The following is a 26,153-nucleotide window of genomic DNA, read 5'->3' as shown; positions in this document are numbered from 1 at the left end:
CTGTTAGTATATATTCAGGTGACTTAATAGGGTAAAAACACTGCATAATCATTGTCACAGTGCCATGGGAAGACAATGGGATTTATCACCACAATAACAGTTACTTAGTATTTTAACTGTCATCTCCAGCAGAATTAAGAAGTTTCATGGATACTAAATCTTTCTTTAACATGTATTACAGAACTTTTTTAGTCTCATAGCCTGCCATTTAATTTTTTAGTTTGACACTCAGGACCTTTTTACATACATTTATTTATTTATTTATTTATTTATTTATTTATTTTCTTTTTACATTGTTTTAAACCTAATGAGTGTATGTGTGCATAAAGAAGGGATTTTTTTTTTTCAAACTCTTTGATGCTATCTCCCTGCCTTTCCCCCCCTAAATTCCTCTTGTTAAAGAAAAGCAGGCAATTTTTTGCTATTTAAAAAGGCGCTGCTTGAGTTATAATGTTTCCTCTGTTTAAGGAAAAGAAAAACTAAGCACTTTGTTGGGTAAATAGAAAATATAATAAAGTGCTCAGAACTAAATAGGTGATTAGTAAATTTGATTGTAGTTGGCTACTCAGAGAGGTTAATGGGGTGGGAAATGATTATTAGTGGTTTTCAATCTCACTGCCCATTAAAATTACCTGCGGAAATTAAACAAACAAAAGAACAACAACAAGAAAAGCTGTGTTTTCCCCAGGGCCAGGCCAGTTGAAGGCCTAGTATCTGAGTGAGGTCCCAGGCCTGGATGTTGGTTTAGAAAGTCCTACAGGTGATTCTAATGTACAGGCAGAGTTGAAAACCTCTCATCCAGAGTATGAGGAGGGACTCCATGCCCCCAGTAAGCAGTATGCCTTTCTGCACTGGAGTTCATGTTTCTGTGATCTCTCTCAGTCACTTTCCCTCTTTTCCCCATTACCTTGGTTCTAGGCTCTGGGTTCAAATCTACTCTCTGCCACTTGGGTAAATTATTTATGCCTCTTCAGTTACGATGGGGATCGTTATAGTCCTTAATTTTTAAGGTTATTAAGGATTAAATGAGACAGTATACGCCAGGAAATCATCACATTGTGTGATACTGTGCCCAATAAATATTAACTTTCATTAGTTACCCTCTATATTTAAAAGTGTTCCACTTTGAGAAACATAAGTGTAAAGCACAGTACTAAGAAATCCGAACTGCCATTTTCAAACCTAACAGTGATTGACTTTAGTCCTATTTTTCCATTTCTAAACAATGTATATGAGGTTAAATTACTATGTGAAGTATTTGCATGAAAATTAGTGAGAATCTTCATTGAAAACCTAAACCCGTTTTGTAACAACATAGATAAGTATAGTAATAGTAATACAAAACTTTTTACATGACTCTGTCATATATAATTCACTGGCATACTATGCCCGTGGGTAGCCCACTTAGTGCCTATAAGGTTTTTGAAATTGGCTCTTTTTTTAAAAAAATTTTTTTAAAGTTTATTTATTTTTGAGAGAGAGAGAGAGCGAGAGAGAGCGAGCACGAGCTGGGAAGGGGCAGAGAAAGATGGAGAAAGAGAATCCAAAGCAGGCTCCAGGCTCTGAGCTGTCAGCACAGAGCTCCATGCAGGGCTTGAACCCACAAGCTGTGAGATCGTGACCTGACCAAAGTTGGACGCTTACCCAACTGAGCTACCCAGGCACCCCTGAAATTGGTTCTTATGGGTTACTATAACTGTTGAGCATGTTCAGTTTTTCTTACCTTTAAATATAAATAAGAGTTGTTAAAACAGTTGTAGTAAAGCTGCTGCTGCTCCCACCCTACCTGTTTTTTTTAAACTAAGGAGCTCTTCAGAGCAGTCTTCTCTTACAGGTTTGGAAGTAAATGATAGTGCCACCTGAATCGTCTGTAATCCTGATCAATCTCAAAACATATCGATTCATCCATATTTGTTTTTCATAGATTTCACTTTTGAGTAGACCTTTATATCTGAATATTTCCACTCTTTTTTCCTCCCTACCATAATAATCATTTTACAGTATTACTCTTACTTTATTTTAGAAATTACTGTATTCTCATGTGACATGATCTGGCATGTCATTATAGTGATGTGAAAAAGTAAGATACCTTCCATTTTCCCCTACATAGGCAGGTCGTGGTTATTTTGGGGGTATAATTGTATAATCAGATTTTTGGGGTATAAGGATGTAAAACAATTTGTCTAAACAAAGTCTGTTTTAATGTGTTTTTTAACACAAATATTTTTATATCGATTGCAAATCAGACTTATACTTTGTACTTCCATCATGATCAGTATTCTTTTTTGACATTCTTCTGGATAAGTTTAATAATTTTCTTCATTGCTAGATTTGCATGTAACAATATGGAACAGAGTGGCAGCTCCAACAGGGAGAAATGTTATACAGAAGCATATTTTGAGGAAAGGTGGTATTTGAAGGAAGAGGGAAATAAGTTCCTATTATTGCATAACATTTATGTGCATGGAATTTAAGACTTGAGTTCACACTTCAATTAAAAGTAGATTTCCTGTGTGTGTGTGTGTGTGTGTGTGAGAGAGAGAGAGAGAGAGAGAGAGTTTTCTCATTTTATTATGTAATGAAAATGAGGGGAAAGTGATTATCTCATTAGGGGGTATAGGCGAGATTGGTTAATATTCTTAAATTATAAAGTTTTTTACTCTTAAGTAGATTTGTCAAAATATAGTGATCATTGTTGAAGACTTTGATTTTTCACAATGATGACAGTGTTAAAGGATTTAATCTAAAACTTAGAATTTAAAAATAGTTTTTAGACCAGTATTTTCTAGCTGATCTATCATTATAACCGACATTATTTGCTTCTGTCTCATTTAATGCTCTCCCATATCAGAATCACACTTGGGGCTTTCCTAGGGCATATATAATCTTTGACTTCTAACTTAAGTCCTGTCAAAGAGGCAAGTTATTTTGCTAAGGTTTGTTTCTAATAATGTTATTCTCTTTTAATTTCACTAAATTATTGTATCTTCATGTACTCTTCTGAGGTATAATCTTCCTACCATCTCCACAAATAATTCCTCATTCTTCAGTACCAGTTTTTACCAATGGCTGTGGAACTCACTCTCTTTGCTTGTCTTCATGTCAGGTATGCTATGGAAAATTGAAAGATTTAGAATGGGGCTTGAAATGAAAAAACTTGGAAACTACTTTGGGGTGCAATAAAATCTTTGCATAGGAGACATCACAAGAACACGTTGACCTTTCAAATGGTAGTTAATAAAAAATGGTCTATCTTGAAATGTATCAGTATTCCAAGACTGATACCAGATGCTGTAGTTAGCAACAGGAGATCTGAACGTGATTTTCCCAAATAATAGAATCACTTCAGTTAAACAAGTTTTTTAACTTCATAGCTTTCACCTTCTCTCCCCCACCCAGCATGATATGTAAGGTGTATTCCATTTTTATTTTATTTTATTTATTAAAAGTATTTTTTAATGTTTATTTAATATTGAGAGACAGAGAGAGATAGAGCATGAGCAGGGGAGGGGCATAGAGAAGAGGAGACACAGAATGCGAAACGCTCCAGGCTCTGAGCTGTTAGCACAGAGCCTGACATGGGGCTCTAACCCACAAACCGCGAGATATGACCTGAGCCAAAGTTGGATGCTTAACCGACTCAGCCACTCAGGTGCCCCTGGTGTATTCCATTTTCAAAGATTAAACTTTTGTTCTGAGATTTTTTTTTTTTAAGACATTATTGATCTTTCTCCATAAGGCTGTGAAGTTGTTTGAAGTCAGGAATTGTGGTTATTAGTTTGTATTTCTCCACTATTTAATCTAGTGTCTGGAATTTTATGGGTCCTAAAATGTTTGCTAAATAAATGAGATAATTGCATACATCTTTGGATCTTGTCAGAATTGCCAAAGGAGTAACTGTTTTCTTTCCTGAACCTCCTGATGAAGGCAAACAGTGTTTTACAATAGAACTCTTATAAAATCATATTCAAATGATAACTGGCTTTCTTTTTTTTTTTTATTGATAATTATAAGGAAATTGTAAAATTAAGGTAAGATATTTTTTCCTCAGAGATTTTTCTTACTCATTATTTCAAAGGAAATTAGTTTGATTTAGAATATAGAGTTGAACATATCTTTGGTAACTAACACAAAGAAAAAGAATGCTAAACACTTTAATTGGATCAGCTACCAAAACTTCTCAGTGGGTAAACTTCCTTGAAGAAATGAGGATTATGGCCGTAAGCTGAAGTTTCAAAATTTTACTGTATTCGAATTTGAAATTTACATGGTGTTTCAGTGTAAACAGTTTAGTGTTGGATTTCTGCCTATTAACAGATGTGAAATTGACTAGTGCTTAAAATTTTATGTGACTAGCTAAGTGCAATACAGGGACTAAATGGTGAAAATTAGTTCTATGAAATTATAATTACTTAAATACTATTCTAGATAACATTACCTTGACTAATAATATTTCTCTAAAGAGTAATATTTTTACTTTGAGAGCTACTCCTAAACTCCAGATTGAGTTTATATTCCTTCATTTATTTATTTATTTATTTTAGAGAGTGCCATCGTGAGAGTGTGGGAGTGGGGGAGAGGGGCAGAGGGAGAGAAAATGTTAAGCAGGCTTCATGCTCAGCATGGAACCTAATACGAAGCTCGATCCCACAACCCTAGGATCGTGACCTGAGATGAAATCAAGAGTTGGGTGCTCAACCGAATGAGCCATCCAGGCGCCCTGAGTTTATAGTCCTTATTAGGAATAGGTTAAAGGCCCAGGATCTTTTACTCCCTGTAGTATCTGTGCCTGGTTTAGCTTTCTAAACTATAAAGCTACTTAAGATTTTATTTTCAATAAAATTAGGCTTTAAATATAACATTTAGCAACAGATGCTTTTAAGTATCCTTTAGTATCTACTGTTTAACATTTTTTTTGTGACTTTTCATAATTTGTTTCAGAATCCATTTATAAAATCAAATCTTAAGCCAGACTTTCATCATTCATGTAGTCTAGCTTAGTCCCAATGCAGATTTCCTTCTTGTTTTTTTTTTATTTGAGAGAGAGAGAGAAACATAGACAGTTCAAGTGGGGGATCGGCAGAGAGAGAGGGAGACACAAAATCCAAAGCAGGCTCCAGGCTCAGAGCTGTCAGCACAGAGCCTGACACGGGGCTCGAACTCACAGACTGGGAGATCATGACTTGAGCTAAAGTCTAACGCCTAACTGACTGAGCCACCCAGGTGCCCCTGCCCAATGCAGGATTTCTTCAACTTGCCTGATTATCAGAATCACTGAGAGTATTTTATTTTATTTTTTATTTTAAGGTTTATTAATTCATTTGGGGGTGGGGGGAGGGGTAGAGAGAGGGAGGGAGAGAGAGAGAGAATCCCAAGCGGGCTCCATGTAGGCTGCCAGCACAGAGCCTGATGGAGGATTTGAATTCACAGACCGTGAGATCATGACCTGAGCCGAAACCAAGAGTCGGATGCTAAACTGACTGAGCCACCCAGGCACCCAAGAGCATTTTGAAAAATACACATTTTAGGTTCTCCACCAGTCGGAATCTTTAAGGAGAAGAGTCTAGGAATTTTTATTTTCTTTTTAACGTTTATTCATTTATTTTGAGAGAGAGATTGAGTACAAGCTGGGGAGGGGCAGAGAGACGGGAGAGAATCCATTCTAAGTAGGCTCTGTTCTGTCAGCGTGGAGCCTGATTCGGGGCTCAACCCCACAAACTGTGAGATCACAACCTGAGCCGAAATCAAGAGTTGGGCACTTAACCAACTGAGTCACCCAGGTGTCCCTGGGAATTTTTATTTTTAATAAGAGCTTAGGTAATTCTCATATCAGACACATTTAGAAGCAATTGATATGTGGAAAGAGTATGGTCTTTGATGTTAAGCAGATTAGTTTTAATTCTCAGATACTTCCTAACTGTAACCTAACTGTAACCGTTAACATTTTTGAACTTTAGTTTCCTCATCTGCAAAAGGGATAAGTAAGGTCTGCCTCAGAGATTAGGTGTGAGAGTCAGAAATAATTTATCTAATGTCATGTGCCCACAGTAGAAATACAGCAAATTATTACTTATTACATATTTTGATATTTATGCTTTTGTGCACATTTTTGGCTAATATTTACTGTTTTCCTGGAAACCCATATAAAAGGTAACATATGCTTTCCTACTTTAAAACAAGATCCTGGTGGCTCAGTCGGTTAAGTGGCCGACTTCGGCTCAGGTCATGATCTCATGGTTCGAAGGCTCATGAGTTTGAGCCCTGCATCGGGCTCTGTGCTGACAGTTCAGCCTGGAGCCTGCTTTGGATTCTGTGTCTCCCTCTCTCTCTGCCCCTCCCCTGCTCGCACTCTGTCTCTCTCTCAAAAAAAAAAAAAAAAAATGAAAGAAATTAAAAAAATAAAACAAGATCCTGACCATAAATCAGAATTATCTCATTGTGTTGAGGAAACATTTAATCAAAAGCAGATATTATCAGGTTGGTACACAGTCATAGTCTTAGTGGTACACAGTCATAGTCTTAGGGGTTCTTGAGTTATTTTGGAGTTTGAGAATCTTCTCTTTTTTAAAAATGTTTTTAAATGTTTATTTGTTTTTGAGAGAGAGAGAGAGAGAGAAACAGAGTGTGAGTGGGGGAGGGGCAGAGAGAGAGGGAGAGGTAGAATCTGAAGGGGGCTCCAGGCTCTGAGCTGTCAGCACAGAGCCCAAGGCTGGGCTCGAACTCAGGAGCCACAAGATCTGACCTGAGCCGAAGTCGGATGCTTAACCGACTGAGCCATTGAGGCATCCTGAGGATCTTCTCTAAGTGGCACTTTATTTTAAATTTCACATGTGTGGGCTTTTCTTTTCTATATACCTTCTTTATCTAATGGATGAACTGTAGGTTGAGAATGAGACAACCAACATTATTAGAACTATGAATAAAGTAAGAGTAGTTGGTTCTGGGTGCTGGATTTAGATCCTTGAGTTTTAAGATATTTGTTTAATCAGAGAATTTTTTGCTTAATCCTTCATTTTCAGCTGTCTTTTTTTTTTTTTTAAATGTTTATTATTAAGAGAGTGTGTGAGAGAGAGAGAGACAGAGTGTGAGCTAGGGAGGGGCAGAGAGAGAGGGAGACACGGAATCTGACACGGGTTCCAGGCTCTGAGTGTCAGCACAGAGCCCAACGCAGGGCTCGAACCCATGGAAAGTGAGATCGTCACTTGAGCCAAAGTCAGACGCTCAACCAACTGAGCCACCCAGGCGCCCCCATTCTCAGCTGTCTTACTAAAGTTTCCTGATAAGTAGTTTAACAAACATTTATCAGATTTTGTGTTAAGGTGTTATGCGAGACTCTAGGTACATAGTTATGAGTAAAACACATAGTTCCTCTGTCCTCCTGGAGCTTACAGTTAAGAGACAAATTATGTCGGAGCACATTGCTGTGAAGGAGCCCGGTAGAGTGCTGTGACTGAAAATAACGTGGTTAGGGAGAAGCTCCCTGAGGAGTAACATTTAGGAAGGGCGAAAGAGTTCTGTGAAGAGCATCCCGGGTGTGGAGAACAGTAAAATAAGTCTGGCTGGCCTGAGATGCTGAAAAGCTACTTGTGAACTGCGGTGAGTGTAGGGAGTTTAAGGGGACGGTGCCTTGAAATGAGGTCGGTGAGGTCCGTAGGGGCAGGAAAGGATGGTAGAGGGATTAGACTGAAACCGAATTCAGAAGGCTTTTGAATGGCGTAGATGAGATACGATGGTGGTGATAGTCTTTTGATAAAGGAGGTGTTACGGTTCTGTCTAGAGGTCATCAAATTTCGCAACTTTCCTGTGAGAGCCGGAAAAAATAGCAGTAACTGCTTTGGCTGTCTCGTTCCCATCTCATTTTCTATTTTGCTTTGTGTTTTTTGTTTTGCTTTGTAAAGAGTGAGGTCGGAGAACTGTGGCTTCCCTGACTGTAGACGCGACTGTCTTGATGACATACCTGCATTTCCTGTTCTGCTGCCACAGGGCAGCTCACGTGCCAAGAGGACAGCCTGTGTCGGAAGTGGAGAGGGGCTTTCCCACAAGATCAGATTTGGAAGCGAGGAACTTTGTCAGGTCTTACCCTTCGACGACAAGACGTGTGGTGTTTGACAATGATCTATTAGACTGGAAGAAAAGACTGTGCTTTTAAAGTCTTGACACTTAAAGTGAAATTGAGTACACAGTGGATGAAATTTTCTCACAAAGGCCTGGGCTGATGATTTGATTTCTCCTTAAGCTCTTCTCCAGCCTCTCATTTACGTAGGGTCCTACCATCTAAGTAAACCTAAACTTATTTAGGTTAGAGTTGGTTGGACTTTGGGGTAAGCTACCCCTGTTGTTGTTGTTTTTTAGTGTGTGTGTGTGTGTGTGTGTGTGTGTGTGTGTATGCTTCCTGCAAGAGCTCCTTTTTTTTTCTCTTTGAATTTGTGTTGTAGTTACAGTGGAGTCCTTGGTTAAGTCTAGTAAAGGAATTCCTGTATACTAACCTTCTTTTTCTGCTCTTTCTAAACTATTCAATTGTAAATGTCACTTGAAATTGATACTTTTGGTAGTTTATACTATAATCCAGTTCAACCACATATTCTTAAATGAACATAATTTATCATTATTTTTGAAATGTTTATTTTGAGAGAGAGAGCGAGCATGCTTGTGCAAGAGTGGGGGAGGGGCAGAGAGAGATGGAGAGAGAGAATCCTAAGCAGGCTCTGTGCTGTCGGTGCAGAGCCCTACAGGGGGCTCAGTCTCACTAACCATGAGATCATGACCTGAGCTGGAATCAAGAGCCAGATGCTTAACACACTGAGCCACCCAGGCGCCCCCATAATTTATCATTATAGTGTTGCTCATACAATTTACGTAAGCGTGAAGAATATTCTAACATATGTATAAATTAGATAGTTGAGTTAGATTAATTGAATTCCTATATCATCAGAAGTCAATACCATTAAGTTTAATCAATATATATTACATAACTGCCATTGTTTAACAACATATGTAAACATCTATAAATACTTGAAAATATAATCTTAATAATTGAAAATTAGTAAAATTCTAATGCTAGAATATTATGGAACTATATAGTGATGAGTGAATTAATAAATGATTTAAATAAGTCTTTGATTTCACAAGTTTATTAGTAAAATTGTACTTTCACGGGGGCGCCTGGGTGACTCAGTTGGTTAAGCATCTGACTTTTGATTTCAGCTCAGGTCATGATCTCACACTTCATGAGTTCAAGCCCCACATTGGGCTCTGCACTGGCAGTATAGAGCCTGCTTGGGATTCTCTCTCCCTCTTTCTTCCCCTCCCCAGCATGCACACTCTCTCTCTCTCTCTCTCAAAATAAATAAACATTTAAAAAAAAAGATTGTACTTTTACAGAGTTGGATGAACCGCAGATATTCAGAATTTGGTCACACAGTTAAAATTTTTAGATGTGTTCTGAGATGCATGTGTATATGTCTCCCAACACCAGGGGTTCTATATCTTCTGGGTAAATAAACACTGCACTTTCAGTTCTGTCCCTTCCTCCTTGAGCCACATTGATATTCTGATGTCTATCGAGACAGCCAGATGAATTTAAAGTGTGGCTTTTATGCATTAAACTGTTAATTTTCTCTATAGTTACGACTTCATCTTCCAAAATAGCTAAAAAACTGATTCCGTTGAACTCAGAGTTCAACATTAGGAAATAAATGTTGTCTTCACTTGCCATCCTCATAACTCCCCATGTGTTCAGTTTGAAAGTTCTAGTTCATATGTTCATAGATCTTGTCATATCAATAGGAAAATAAAATTCTGTGAGTCTAGGTTTGTACAGGTTGAGTGTCTCAAGATCCAGAATAGCCAAAACTGATTTCATAATCTTTTTCCCAAATTAATTTCAACTGCAGTCTTTTTATTCTCAGTTGATGGCAGATCTGGCATCCTATTTGTTTAGATTAAAAACATCTTTGATACATCCTTAAAGTCCCTCTTTCTCTTTCCTTGCATCCAGGCTGTCAAGAAATCATTCATTGGCTCTGTCTTCAAAACATATTCAAAATTCGACCATTTTTTATCATCTCCACTACTGGTGTGAGTTGTCATCGTCTCTCTTCTGCTATACACTTAATTTTTTCCCCCTCCCTTCTTCCTTTGCCTCAACCTATACAGTCTTCTTAGTACATCTGACATAGTGATCCTTTGATTGATTGATTGATTGATTTTAAATGGAGCATTATGCTACAGATTTTTTTTTTTATGTTTACTTTATTATTTTTGAGAAAGAGACAGTGTGAGCAGGAGAGAAGCAGGGGTGGGTGGGTGGACAGAGGATCCAAAATGGGTTTTGTGCTAACAGCAGAGAGCCCGATGTGGGGCTGGAACTCATGAACCGTGAGATCATGTCCTGAGCTGAAGCTGGGCGCTTAACTGACTGAGCCATCCAGGCGTCCCTTCTGTTTTTTGTGTTTTTTTTACTTTTTTCTAATTATAGTGAAAAACAAAGATTACTTAAAAATTGGAAAGTAATACTTCTCAGTGAAGCAGAAAATAAACTGTCTATAATCAGCAAGAGACCAAGGTCATTTAATATTTTGGTGTATTTGTTTCTAGTCCTTATTAAATTTTTCTTTCTAGGAATCTCTTTTTTAGTTTAAAATAGCAATATATGTTATTATAGAAATTTTAGAAAACTTGAAAATATTAGAAGTGAAATATCACCTATAAGGTAATTGCCTACGGTTAACCGCTATTAATATTTTTATGGCTTATCTTTTAAAAATTTTCTCTCTATATGTAAATATTTTTATGAAAAAAATTGAGACCATACTTAAAAGTCTTTTGTATTCTACATTTTTCATTTGACACTAGGAAAATATGCCAGTGTCACTATGGGTTCTTAAAGTATGAAATATGAGACTCTATTAGATTTCAGAGAACAGAATCACTCAGAGGACCGTAGGCAGTGGAAACTTATTGTAAGAATGCATGGACACTAAGGAAGACAGGAGGCATTTGTCACTGTACAGCCAGGCTTCAAGGAGACTGGAATATTAATATTTTTGGATATAGTGCAATCTGGCTATGAGGTTATTCTGTTATTTTTCTCAATAGCATGTGTCCTGTGCTCCCTGGTCTAATGGTCTATCACAATGACTTACTTTCAGTTGGAGCTTGTGCTGTTGCAGTGTGAACTGGCAGAGAGCTTTTCCCTCTCTTGTTGTATCTGCTTACTGTTGGCCTCCGCTTATTCCTTACTTCTACTTATTCATGGCTTTACTGTATCTTGGCTTCAGTTGAAGCTTCATGTTACCAACTATTGTCTCCTGTGTAGATAGACACCTCGAGAAAGAGGATCAGACTGAATTAGTGAATGTTGTCTAAGTTGGGCGGGTTTGTTGGGCCTCCATCCCACATGCTGCGAGCTAGCCCAGGGATTAGTGGTTCTAAAATCAGATGCCCATTTGTGGTCTAATTCACCAGAGCATAGGGAACTCCTGGTCAGGCACTCAGAGTAACAGACTTCTCTTTAGTATACGTGGTTTTGAGCTACACAGTGTCTTTTCAGATGGATATATTATCGTTAATGTAATTGTAGGACATTTCTAGTATTTGAGAACTTTCACTGTCAAAAATAGCACTGCGACTGAGAAGCAAGGAAAATAAATACAAAACAAGATGAAGCAGTCAGATTCTTGCAGTTCTGTATTTCAAAGACAAAATTCGTCATGAGATCAAAACATGATTCAACTCAAAATAACAGTGCATTAGTGAATTATAAGAGACATTAATGTGAGAAGATATAAGGAACATGGAAGAATTAAAAATGGAGGCAAAAAGGACTGGTTTTTTTTGTTTTTTTTTTTTGAAGTGGGTTCCATGCCCAGCGCAGAGCCCATCATGGGGCTTGAACTCAAGACCCTGAGATCAAGACCTCAGCTGAGATCAAGAGTCGGATGCTTAACTGACTGAACCATCCAGGTGCCACGGATATATATTTTTTAAGATTTTATTTTTAAGTAATGTTTACACCCAGTATGGGGCTCTAACTAACAACCCTAAGATCAAGGGTTGCATTCTCTGAGCCAGCCAGGTGCCCCAAGACTGGATATTATATAGGCTTGAACTATAGAAAAGGTTGAAATGCATTCAGAAAAACTGTTGATTAGTGAACCCAAACTTTTTTTATGTTTTTTTTTATGTTTACTTATGATAAGTTACCTAGTTAATACCAAATAGATTCATATAGAAAAAAATTATAATGGTATTGTATATTATGAAACGCTTTTAAAGTATTTATTTAGCAACTATAGTACATCTGAAAATTAGATCTTATTTTAAGAAACAACAAATAAAACGTTTAACTCTCATACCAAAATAACGCTCTAGAAAACTTGATTATTTGTTAACATATTTGTGCCAACTGTAATTATTTTCTTCTGATACATTTCTAGAGGGAGAATTACTGGGTCAAAAGGTATGTGTATGTTTTTGACTCTTACAAATTGTACTCTGAAGGTTTCTGTTATTTTGTAAGTTTTTTTTCTTTACAATTAAAGTCATAGTGTATGTGCAGCTTTGTATTTTTTTACTTAATAGTATTGTATATGTATCTCCTATGTTAGTTGTTTGCAAACTTCATTTTTAATAGTTGTCTAATATTCTGTTATATTGAGATACTAAAAGTTACTTAACATTCCCATAATGTTATTATGTTTATTTTTCTCTATTGTGAATAAAGTTTCAGGGAACTTGTTTATGCCTGTTATTTTATCCACATTAGATTATTTTTCTTTCTTTTTAAATTATTTATTTTTTTATTTTATAGAGAGAGCAAGCAAGCATGTGAGCTGGAGAGAAGTGGAGGGGGAGAGAGAGAATCCCAAGCAGGCTCCACGCTTAGCTTAGCTTGATCCCGCTACCCTGGAATCATGACCTGAACCGAAATTAAGAGTCAGGTGCTCAACCGACTGAGCCACCCAGTCACCCCTCAGATTATATTTTAGGTTAGAGTACTGAAAAAGAAATTACTGGGACAAAGGTTTAAATGTTTGTAATGCCAAATTGATTTCTAGAATGGTTATAATTAATTAATTCATTTTATTTATTTATTTATTTATTTACTTTATTTTTGAGAAAGAGTGTGTGTGGGGGGGAGGGGCAGAGAGAGAGAGAGAGAGAGACCCACGCACTCAGAATCCGAAGCAAGCTCCAGGCTCTGATCTGTCCGCACAGAGCCTGACATGGGGCTTGAACCCACGAACCATGAGATCATAACCTGAGCCAAAGTTGGATGCTTAACCGACTCAGCCACCCAGGCACCCCTATTTACTTTTTTAAAGAGTTTATTTGTAAGTAATCTCTATACCCAGTGTTGAACTCAAACTCACAACCCCAAGATCAGGAGTTGCATGCTCTACAGGAGCCAGGCAGGTGCCCCTGGTTGTAATGACTTAAAGTTTCATTAGCAGTGCATGGTATTTTCTATCTTAAGACCTCTTGACAAATAGTTTTTTGTTGTATTCATATATTAGTCTTTGTAGATAACTGAATTAAGATGCCACCCACCCTGAATCATATCTTTTGAAATTATTGTTACTTGCAGCTTTTTTTTTGTCTTTAATCACAGAATTAATTTTATTTTATTATTTTATTTTTTTTATTTTTTATTTTTTATTTTTTAATATATGAAATTTACTGTCAAATTGGTTTCCATACAACACCCAGTGCTCATCCCAAAAGGTGCCCTCCTCAATACCCATCACCCACCCTGCCCTCCCTCCCACCCCCCATCAACCCTCAGTTTGTTCTCAGTTTTTAACAGTCTCTTATGCTTTGGCTCTCTCCCTCTCTAACCTCTTTTTTTTTTTTTTCCTTCCCCTCCCGCATGGGTTTCTGTTACTTGCAGCTTTTTTGGATCAATACAATGTTAGGTTATTAGGCTTGAAGGCAGTTCAGCTTCCTACCCATTGCTCTTCTTTCAAGCATATCAAATTGGCATTGTAGAAGACGAAATTTGGCCTTTTCAGTACTGTCCAGAGCCAATTGTCCTTTGATTTAGAATAAAGGAAATTATATTTTGCCATATTTAAAGACTTTAAACTTAGAGGAGCATAATGGATAAAAGTAAGTAATTTATAATAAAAGCAGTAATTTATAATGTGGTCAAGTTAAGCTGAAACATATAACTCATTTTCATTGCTAACAGACCCCACTTCCTGGCAAACTTAAAACCCCCTGAAACTGGAACTAAGGTAACATCAAAATTAAGTGATCTAGGTCTCATCAAAACCATTTAAGATACTTTGCAGTTATATTAACAAACATGAAGTGCGACTTTTCTTACTTAATAAAATAAGATGATTTTCTTAAAACTTTATCTGACGGTATTGCTTTGGTTGGCCTAGAATTAAACAAACAAAAATCAAAGCAGAACTCAAAGACATTGCTAAGGAGTTATTTGCTGTAGCCTGTGCCAAATAGGACATTGCCCACTCTAGGGATGCCTGGGTGGCTCGGTTGGTTAAGCATTGGCTCTTGATTTTGGCTCCGGTCATAATCTCACAGTTTGTGAGTTTAGGCCCCGCCCTGGGCTCCGTGCTGACTTTGAGGAGCCTGCTTGTGATTCTCTCTCACCCCCCTGCCCCTCCCCCATTCGCGCTCTCTCAAAATAAATAAACTTAAAGAAAAAAAGACATTTGCCAACGTAATACTGAAGCTTTTTGCTGGGAGAAAGCATGCTCTGTGGAGGAGGACTTGCTGAAAAGACTTGTTTTCAACTAGTCTGTTGAGTGGTCTCATCAGTAAAGAAATGTAAAGTCTGGATCGTAGTAGTTTGAATATTGGATGGAAGGTGAGATAAAGATAGTGAATATAAGGACTCTTTCAAGACATTGGATGAGGAAAGAAAAGAGGTGGATGCCGTCATTCACTGAGGGAGAAGAACATAGGGATTCAGATTCTCAGGCTGGGTAGACATAGGCAGGTTTGTAGGATATGTGTCAGGAGCCAAACGAGAGGGAACAATAGAGCGGATTACAGAGGAGACTGGGGGAGATGCAACCAGGAGCAGATGGTTTAGCTTTTGGGAAGCTTGCCTGCATTGAGACAGATGGTGGATACTGAAGACATAGGTAAATGTGACTGGGATAAAGACAACAGTCTTCATCCGTAGAGAGTTAGGATGTGTGTCCTTAGAGAGTAGGAAGGTGTACAGAAAAGATTTAACATAGTAGGCTTGAGATCGCTGTCCTTAGAAATACTTGCCTATACTGTCGGCTCTTGGCTGGTGTCTGGGAACTTGAACTTTTGGAAAGTTCCCAGTGTTCCCAAACTATTTGAGAATGGTTTACTGAGCCTAAACTATTTGAACAAACAGTGTGGTTTATGCTGAACACCTGCTTTCCTTCTGGGAATCTGGAATTCTGGTATATGCTAAGCAGAGGGTACATTCTATCAGTTCCCGATAAAAGCCTTGGGCAGTGAATCTGTAGTGCACTTTCCTGGTAGACAGTATTGTACACATGTTGTCAAAACTAGTTGCTGGAGGAATTAAATGCATCCTTGTGTCTTCACTGAGAAGAGACTCTTGCAAGCTTGTTACTGGTTTCCTCTGGACTTTGCCCTATGTGCCTTTCCCCTATGTGCCTTTTCCCTGTGCTGATTTTGCTTTTTATCCTTTGCTTTGAGTACAACTATGTACTGAGTCATGTGAGTCATCCTAGTAAATCATCAAACCTGAGGGTAGTTTTGTGGACCTCCAACAAAGGGGGTGACCTGGAAGGCTGAAAATGATGGTTGAGACTTAGAACAGTGTGGCAGAAACAGAAGTCATGGCATCAGAGGAAGAGAGAAAAATGGTATGGAAATTTGCAACAAAGAGTTAGTAGAATGTAGATTCAGCTCTTGTTTTGGAAATTAATTTATTCAGCAAGTATTTATTGACTATCAGGCATTGGGGTATAATTAAGAAACCATACTTACCTATAAACAACTCATTATTTATCAGAGTAGGGAGTTAGGCCTGTAAACATAATTATAATAAGGTACGGTAAGGACTGTACGGGAGAGAATGTAGTCAAGTATTACTGGAACCTGGAAGATGGGGAGTCTGAAAGGTGGACTTTGAGGAAATAAGCTATCATTGAGAATTTCTAGGAAAGAGTGTCATTCCAACAGGATTTTTGGTTATACTCAAGAAGAAAAAAAAAATTTTAAAGAGAAGATAGAAGAAGATATCCAGGTTAGGGATACCAGAGTTAAATATTAAAAGGAGTTTGGAAGAGGAGTGGTCTATCAGGAAAGGGAGATTCTGAATTGGATAAACATGACAGTGCAGGGTAACAGATTAGAATGGCTCACACTCTGACTTATGGCTATAGAATTGTAAGAATGAAAAACGAAACAAACAAACAAAAAAAGAATTGTAAGAATGAGGGGACAGTGAAATTGAAGAAGGGATAGGAGCAAAACAAACCTATTTGAAGATTTCATTTAGATTTAAGTGTTGGGCTCACCTGGCTGGCTTAGTTGGAAGAGCGTGCAACCCTTGATGTCGAGGTCATGAGGTGCAGAGATTGCTTAAATAAACAAACAAACGAACTAAATAGATTTAGGTGTAAAGTTGCTGTCTCTCCAAAGCTTTACTAAGTATATTACATGAACTTTCAAAATTACCTCAAATTACATAAGAGTAAAAATCAGCCTTGTACATGCTTGCTTTTTAAAATTTTTCAAAAAAAAAACTGTATGTCTTCTGTTGTAGGACCTTGTTTTCTTGAAGTATTACATAGAAGGTTGTTGGTGGTTGTGATTTGAGTGAATTGTCTTTTCTCCAACTGCACTTGGAGACCTGTAAACTTGTAAAATAGGCTAAGTTTAATATATTTTATCTTGTTATATTTGCCATTCTTTGAAAAAATTTTAAATATTTTATCAGTTCTGAAGCCGTGAGTATTTTAACCGTAATTGAGGAAAAGGTCTTTTAGGTAATAGGGATAGATGTCGATATAGCACTTCTGCATTTTCTTTAATTCCATCTGGTGGACTGACAATAAGTATTGAGGGGTAAATGAGACAGTTGTTGGTAGCACTTTGTTAATGCTTACTTTCTTTTTTATGTCATCTCTCCCTCTTTCCTTCTACTTTCCCCTCCCCACTTTTCCTTACATTTTCCTCTCTGCTGCTTTTATTGCCAGGAGACCTGTTAAAATTAACAACCATTGTGTATCTCTACGAGTAACATTCCAAGCTAGAAAAACAACTATTAAAATAATATGCTTTTAGTTTTTAAGGTATAGATGGTAGTGCAAATATTTTTAAATGAATCATTTTTTTCTTTGTTTACATAATGCTGGTTAGTTAACTTTCAGCCTCTTATAATTTTTTTGTTTATTTTGAGAGAAAGTGAGCAGGGGAATGGGGCTGAGAGAGAGAGAGAGAGACAGAATCCCAAGCAGGCTCTGCACTGTCAGCACAGAGCCCAACGTGGGGCTCAGAGTCACAAAACTGTGAGATCATGACCTGAGCCAAAATCAAGAGTCGGATGCTCAGCTGAATTAGCCACACAAGTGCCCCTCTTGTTAATACTTTTTTTTAAAATAAAGCAGGACCGGGGGTGCCTAGGTGGCTCAGTTGGTTAAGTGTCCGACTGCGGCTCAGGTCATGATCTTGAGGTTCGCGAGTTCAGGCCCCACGTTGGGTTCTGTGCTGACAGTTGAGAGCCGGGAGCCTGCTTCAGATTCTGTGTCTCCCTCCCTCTCTCTCTGCCCCTCCCCCACTCATGCTCAGTCTCTCTCTCTCAAGAATAAATAAACATTAAAAAAAAATTTTTTTTTTTTTAAATAAAGCAAGACTGTCACTTGAAAACAACTGATAGCATTTGTTGTCAGTAATAAAATTCTAGCTTTCAGTATGAAAATTAGAACTTTGGAAAACTTGTATCTGTCACTGTGAACTTGACAGCTTCCCAATACTTAAAAGACCTTTCTGATGAGATCAGTGGTTCTATTAATGAGTGTGATGATTCTAACATCATACAATGAAGTGTGTCAACATTTGGAGTATCTGCATAACTCAACTTAGTAATATTTCCATTTCCAAGGGACAAATGCATGAAGTTATAAAATCAGGTGTAAGTAAAGCCTTCAAAAGGCAAAATACATCAGCGGAATTTTATGTAACAAAGTATTAAAAGTTTATCGATATGGTTTCAATTTCCTTCTTGCAAAAAAACAGTTAAGAAACTACCACGTGTTGAGTTTTTTGTATATAATCAAAGAATGATATGTATAGATTTCCAAATGCCTATCTGGTGAAGCCTAAGTTTCCTTTTAAATATCAACCAAAAGAGCATATCACAACAGTTTGAATGCACAAAGAAATGTGAGAATCCACCTGTCTTCCATTGTCAGATATTAAGGAGATGTAAAAATGTAAAACAATACTTTTCTCTCTAAAATTTTTTTTGAAAAAGTTGTGTCTCATTAAAATGTTATATTTGTTAGCATATACTAGGTTCTTTTATGAATAAGTTTTAAAAATGTTTTGATGGCTCAGTTCCAATGCCTAATCCAAAATACTGGTAAATATAAACCACATAAACTTAAGCTTTTTGAGGTCCTCAAGGATTTAAGAGAGTGAAGAGGTCCTGACCAAACCTTTGAATTCCCCTGTAGCAGAGAACTAATTTTCAAATGGAGATGAAGAAGGGGCGCTTGATTATCATGGCTCATTCTCCTGGTAATCATGAGTACTGGATTTGAATATTAAATGACTTGTTTAGAGACTTTAAAAGAGAAAGCACAGTTGGGGTTCATTCCTGTTGGGCTGGGGAGACTTCAAGGGCTTCAAGCACAGGATTTTCTTTACCCTCCTTCCAGGTATTGTTGTTCTGTGGATGGGAAACACGAGCCAAGAGGAATGGAAAAATCATCAGCCCCAAGTTAATGGCTGGTAGAAAAACTAAGCACTCCCATATAGTGTTAATCATGTCACTGGGTAATCTTTTCTTGGGACATTCTTTGGGGGGTGAGATGAAGGAAGAGGCAGGTTTACTATCTGTTCCTAAGATAAAACCTAACAGAAAGTATGACTAAAGAGGAACTGAGTGAATATCCTTGGAGCTACCAGTTCTTACTGGAAGAATAACAAGCCTGACTTAAAAGGAGCCCTGACCTGCAGGAACAACAGGACAATTTATTACTGGTTGTGCTCCCTGGGCAAAGCATCAATACTCAGCCACTTAGCCAATAAGGAAATACTCAGCCTCTAGAAAGAAAGGAAATTGGGGTTTAAACTCACGCTGGACTGTTCCCTTCAATTTAGCATATTACCTGGCAGTAAAGTGTAGATATTCACTAAAATAATTGAATCTGGGTTAAATGTTTAATGATTGGGATGAAAGGGGGAGGCTTTTCTATTTAGGGGACTTGGAGTAATCTGGTGGTTGCTTAATTGCAATAATAAACGTGGTTGAAATGGGAACTACTGATTGAAAGCAAGAACCATCAGACCAAGGGAGATAATACTTCAAGAGATGGAAATTTATAATTTATACTCACTGAACATTTGTTGAATGTCCTCTTCCCTAAGGGAAATAGATGAAAAGGAAGTACATTATGTAGACGCCTCACTGAGAGCTATCATTGAACACTTCACAGTGACTTCTTCCTCATGCCAGGACTTTTGAGGTTGGAAGTGAGTTATCTGTTGGGGCTTTTTCAAGTAAAACCACATTGCTCTGAGGGCCCTGCATAGACAGAAAATAGATTTAACTCAGAGTCTTTCAGTCTTAGAATGGCATTAATGCCAGGATTATGTGCAATACCAATAATTGCCAGTTTATGTTTAGTACGAAAAGAACTTTGGCTTGGACTTAGGTAGTTGGGTTGTAATCTATTTTGTAAACAGTATCCATTATTTATAAAGACAGATTGATATCATTTCAATTCTTCTATAAAATAATGTATGAATTACTTATGATAACGATAAAATGGTCTCCGAGGCCACCATTCGCACGTAGGGAAATCTAGATGATGATGCAGACCACACAACCTGACCCACAGAAGTGTTTTGTTTGCCTTGCACGGTACTTTAAAGATGGGAAATTTTACATAGAAATCTAGTTTTCCAACTCTTCTTAAAGACAAATCATACAATTTTTCAGACGTGGGCCTGCATTCTAGTAGGACCATAATCAGCTGGATCTGTCCCATGACACCATACACACACACGTTCTGTATACCCTCCTCTTGGCCAGTCTCCACCACTCCTTACTGCTTTCGCATGGCTCACCTTATTTGATTTTCCTGTTTGGCTCTACTGATGGTTAAGTTAGAAGTCTCATCTGGCCAGCTGTTTCACACAGACTATTCTAGGGGATCCTTCTTACTAGTGCCAGCTACCTGAAGTGCAGTATTGTGTATTTATAAGGGTCGTTACGACAGCGAATCTTAAAGGTTCTCATCACAGGAAGAAAATAATTGTAACTATGTAAGGTGATAGATGTTAACCAAACTTACTGTGGTAATCATTTCACAATATATACATGTATCAAGTCATGTTGTACACCTTAAACTAACACAGTGTTAATATGTCAATTATATCAATAAAAGTGGAAAACATTTTGGCTTCAGGATCCAAGTTATCATTTTTAAGTATCTCACTTTTTATTTCCAGGTGCAATCTGCTATTACCAATGTGTCCATGAGTATTTTATTCTTTCCTAATGACTCATACAAAGAAATAGTCAAGTGCCCAGTCCAATCTCATGATTTTTGCAGACATTTAAAAGCTTAAACATATTGAAATGTACTACCTCAGTTCTATTTCTTTGGGGGTATATGCGTATAGCAGGTGTCCTCGTACTTGAAAGTTTAATTAGCCAGGGCAGCTGTCACATCGTCCAGGTGTTTTTAGCATTCTCTGGTTATAATGGCAGTGGCGATGTGATCTCAGAAAATGCTAACTGATCAACTTGCATTCTTAGACATGTTTCTGCTTTATTGAGTGCTGACAAGTGCTCTTGACCTAAAAAATAACTAATAGCAGAGGTTGTGGCTTTCTATTACTTAGTTGGAAGAATCTCAGTAATTTTGGCAACATTGGACAGTTGTGTTGTTTCTCATTACATTAATATTTGACTTACAAAGAGAGCCCCAAAGAAGTCATTTCTTTCTGTATTTTTAGCCTCTTATACAAAAGTTTTGATTCAGCTGCTAAAATTGCTTGTTGCATTTCATAAGTTTTTGCTGATTACAATGTTTTTGTGTCTCAAACTTCCACTGTTACTCTGTATATCAAGTTGCATCTATTTACTTGACCTTTGATTAAGTTAAATGGTCTGTTTTTTTTTTTCAACAATGACATGTAATAACATATTTCTCTTCTTTTTTTAAAAACTAGATTTGGACTGAGCAACAAATTTGAATCAGAATTCCCTTCTTCGTTAACTGGAAAAGTGAGTGTCTATCGTTTACTTAGGTACTATTTATATACCTCAAAAGTAGAGTCTTTTCGTAACAAATTAGAAAAAATAATTATGCCAATGAGACATGTTTCTTGACATTAATATTGCAGTGTTGTTATTTCTTAAAATTTTTCTTTAGGTAGCTCCTGAAGAATTTAAAGCCAGCATCAACAGAGTTAACAGTTGTCTTAAGAAGAACCTTCCTGTTAATGTACGTTGGCTACTTTGTGGCTGCCTTTGTTGCTGCTGCACATTAGGTTGCAGTATGTGGCCAGTTATTTGCCTCAGTAAAAGAGTAAGTTGAATTAATATATTTTAATTTAAATTTAGAAGTAGAAAAGCAAATCTTTCATTTCCCTACTTTTTATTTTTGTATTGAACGAATCCCACCATGTTGAATACGACAACAAAAATAATCTGATCCAGTAGAATGATTAAGTACATTGTGGTATGTCCATAATGTCATATTAAATTTAATTATGTGTTATATCTGTAATTTTTATGATCTAGGAAATTACCTAAGAGTAGAGTAGAGCACGGCATTCTCCCTCTACGTATACATTAGTGGTGGTATAGCATAGTGATTGAGAATGCCGGGTGCAGCTCTACCACTAATCTCTGTGACCCTAGGCACATTTCCTAACCTTTTTAAAATCTAGCTATCTTATGTACAAAATGACAGTATTCACCCAACTACTTGAATAGGATTGTGGCAAGTATAAAGTGAAATAGTATATGGAAAGCTATTAACTAAGTAGCTCAAAGCGTCTAATAAACATTGACTATCGGTGTGATTACTAAAATGTAAGATAGTACCAACAGATGAAATAACATGGTTACAATGTTTGTTTCTCGTTGGTCAGATTATGGGGAATTCTGTTTTCTTTTGAAGAAATTTTGTGGCTTTTTTTTTCTTTTGTATTTTACAAGTTTCCTGAGATGAGTACATAGTGATTCTGTAATCAGGAAAAAATGATCTAAAGAGTCATAATTTTGACTAAGATATGGATAGAGATATGACAAATTGTTAAGGATGGAATGCATTACATTTTTGTTAAGGTTTTTAAAAAGTATGGTAACTATATATATAAAAATAAAATCCTGTTAAGTTGAAATTGAATGAGTGGTTTTATGTGGCTGCATTTCATTTTGTCATCAAATAATGATAGGGAATATGGAAAAGCAAATTCAGTTTGTCCCTTGATTTCTGTTATAAAAATAAGCAGTATATTCCTAATGAGAAAGAATTTTAGCTAGTACATTTTATTGATAGGAAGGAGATAATGCCTTTGTGATAGAATTAATTTTGTAATATTTACTGTAATATCTGTAATACTCATTTTTTCTCCAAGAATATTTCTTCTTTTCCTTCTTGTATTTCTGACCAGATCATCTTCAGACCACAGAACGGTGTTTTTGTTTGTTTGTTTGTTTGTGTTTTTTTTTGGTTTCGTTTTGTTTGTTTTTAATCTTTGGTTGTCCCTTCATCCATGATCAAATTTGCAGCCCTTGGAGGTTAGATCCTCTTACTTCCGCCTCCTGTTTGGGATGTTTTCATTATTTAAATGACTGCTGTATCTCATTTTGGTTGGCAATTTACTGCTGTTTAACTCAGGGAATCATAAGAATTTTCTTATTTTAGAAATCTACGTATTTAAAATCTAGTTTTTTTTGGTTTTTGAGGTTTTGAGATCCTTTGTTTTTTACCTTTTAAACGAGAAAACAAGACATTGCAATGTGTGTACAGTGTAGGGTTTAGAAAACAAAACTAAACTTCCTACTCTTTTCCATGTGTTTTTAGCAACATAAATCATTTTGTTAAAAACATTTATTTATTTTTGACAGACAGAGAGAGGCAGAGCATGAGCAGGGGAGGGGGAGAGAGGGAGGGAGATACAGAATCCGAAGCAGGCTCCAGGCTCTGATCTGTTTGTTAGCACAGAGCCTGACACGGGGCTTGAACTCTCAAACTGAGAGACCACAACCTGAGCTGAAGTCAGACACTCAACAACTGAGCCACCCAGGTGCCCCAACATAAGTCATTTCTTAGATGCTTTCATTAAATTCTTATTTGAGACATAAGGTAGATTGATTTTTTTAGGTTATTCTCATCTGTAGTTTCAGAAAGTACATTTTGTTCAACAATGTAGTATTCAGTCCAAGGTCTTAATTTTATATGGACTTTACTATCTAGTGAGTGCAAACAAATACGATTACCGCTTTTAAAAAAGCCGTGCATTTCCTTGTCTCTGATGTAAAGTATTACATACCCAGGGAGAGAGTGACACTTCATGCATGTATGAAGGTGCTTTGTACAATGGGAGCAGGATAATTTAGAGCAGGGATTTTTGACTTTTATTTGTCGTGGACTCTTTTTGTGTTCCGGGGAAGCCTATGAACCCTCTCTTAGAATGTTTTATTTGTATTTTAAAAGATTTAATGTATTTAAATGTATGAAATGAAATATTTAATGTATTTTAAATGTAGGAAATGAAATACACAAGTTATAAAGTTTCCTTATAACTTTCATTATCGAAGGGCTAAAATCCCTCAAATATATTACTTATAAATATTTATTAATGCATACAAAATAAGATAGCAGAGGATCTATGGTAATACGATGTGATAGGAAAAACCTATGATATCTGTGAGTGATGGAAGTACAGGTCCTGTTTAGTCTACCACAGATAGTTGCATACATTCATGACCTAAGGAAACTATACCACATTTCAGTTAGAGGTTAGTGAAAATGAAGACGAATCTTTGTTTCATCCACTTTTCGTGGAGTCCTAGAATTCTATCTAGGTATTTCATGTTAAGAACCCTTGATTGAGATACTAGTATAAATAAAGGCTAAAACCCTGCCTGATTGTTAGCCACTGAACCTTTCCTTTGTCTTCATTTGTGAGGTGGTATTGGTTAGAATTGTCTTGGGGCGCCTGGGTGGCTCAGTCGGTTAAACGTCCAACTTTGGCTCAGGTCTTGATGTCACAGTTTGTGAGCTCGAGCCCTGCGTCGGGCTCTGTGCTGACAGCTCAGAGCCCGGAGCCTGCTTCAGATTCTGTGTCTCCCTCTCTCTCTCTGCCCCTGCCCTGCACACACTCTGTGTCTCTCTCTGTCAAAAAATATATAAACATTAAAAACAAAAATTAGAATTGTCTCCGACTCTTAAGTCGAATCAGGACCAAAGGCATACTTTCTGTGCAGCTCAGTGTTTCCACCTTCATGACATTATTCAATAATTTGGATTATTGGATTTCTGCATTGCTTTGTATTTTTTTATTTTATTTTTTTCTTTTTCTATTATTTTTTTAATTTACATCCAATTTAGTTAGCATATAGTGCAACAATGATTTCAGGAGTAGATTCCTTAAGATTTCTGCATTGCTTTTAAATCCATCTCCAACTAAGTACCCCTTTGTATCAGTTGACCTTCCTCTGGAGACCTTGTTTTCAATCTGCATTATTATTATTATTCCTTCCAAATTGCCTTTCGTTTTTTTTTTTTTTTTTTTTTTATTTTTTTTTTTTTTTTTCAACGTTTATTTTATTTTTGGGACAGAGAGAGACAGAGCATGAACGGGGGAGGGACAGAGAGAGAGGGAGACACAGAATCGGAAACAGGCTCCAGGCTCCGAGCCATCAGCCCAGAGCCCGACGCGGGGCTCGAACTCACGGACCGTGAGATCGTGACCTGGCTGAAGTCGGACGCTTAACCGACTGCGCCACCCAGGTGCCCCTGCCTTTCGTTTTAAAAACAAACCGCCATAACCTATCTTTGAAAATTATTTAATATACAGCAGAATTTACTCTTTTTGATGTAGATCAATGATTTTTGACAAATGCATAGAGTAGTATACTACCACCACAACCAAGATACATTACGGTTCTCCAGAAAACTTCCTTGTGCTGTTCCTTTGTAGTCATACCCTTTTCAGCTCTTCAACCCTGACAGCCACTGATCTGTGTGCTATCCCTATAGTTTTGCCTTTTCAGGCATGTTATATAAATGGAATTATGCAGTATATGTAGCCTTTTGAGTGTGGCTGTTTCCTTTAGCTAGTGCATTTGAGATTCATCTATTTTGTTGCATGTATCAATAGTTTATTTACTTATTTATTTTTGCTGAGTAGCATTCCATTGTATGGATGTGTCACAATTTGTTTATCCACTCACCAGCTGAAGGGACATTGTGTGGTTTACACAATCCAGTGTGGATTGTGTAATTGGTTTCCACAATCCAGTTTTTGGTGATTTTGAATAAACTTACTGTAAATGTTCACATGCATATTTTTCTGTGAACATAAGTTTTTATTTTTAGGAGTTGGGTGGCTGGATCCTACAGTAAGCGCATGCTTGATTGTATAGGAAACTTCCAAGTTGTTTTCCAAAGTGGCTGTACCGTCTTACATACCAGCCAACGATATATGAGAGTTCCGGTTGCTCGGCATCTTTACCAGGACTTAGTATTGTTAGTTTTAGAAATTTTAGTCGTTCTCATAGATGTAGTGCATCTCATTCTGGTTTTACTTCCTATTACCCTTGTGACTAATGGTATTAAACACCTTTTAATGTGCTTATTTGCCATTTGTACCTCTTTTTTAAAGTGTTTATTCCAATATTTTCCCATTTTGTTGTTGTTTTTGTGTTTGAAAGAGAGAGTGAGTGAGCAAGAGTGGGGGAGAGGGGCAGAAGGTTAGAG

General features: G+C 37.1%; 1 protein-coding gene across 1 annotated transcript in view; it reads left to right on the top strand.

Moving 5' to 3' along the window:
- The window catches only part of CHIC2 (cysteine rich hydrophobic domain 2), a 63,767-nt gene that overhangs the window by 1,758 nt on the left and 35,856 nt on the right, over nt 1-26,153 (top strand). Inside the window, exons 2-3 of the mRNA XM_049632075.1 lie at nt 21,388-21,442; nt 21,591-21,746. Of these exons, the coding sequence (XP_049488032.1) occupies nt 21,388-21,442; nt 21,591-21,746 (211 nt within the window). The remainder of the gene's footprint in view (nt 1-21,387; nt 21,443-21,590; nt 21,747-26,153) is intronic.

Source organism: Panthera uncia, chromosome B1 (assembly GCF_023721935.1).
Source record: "Panthera uncia isolate 11264 chromosome B1, Puncia_PCG_1.0, whole genome shotgun sequence".
Taxonomy (NCBI): domain Eukaryota; kingdom Metazoa; phylum Chordata; class Mammalia; order Carnivora; family Felidae; genus Panthera; species Panthera uncia.
The sequence above is the reverse complement of the archived record's forward strand: the minus strand, read 5'-3'. Positions and strand labels throughout refer to the sequence as shown.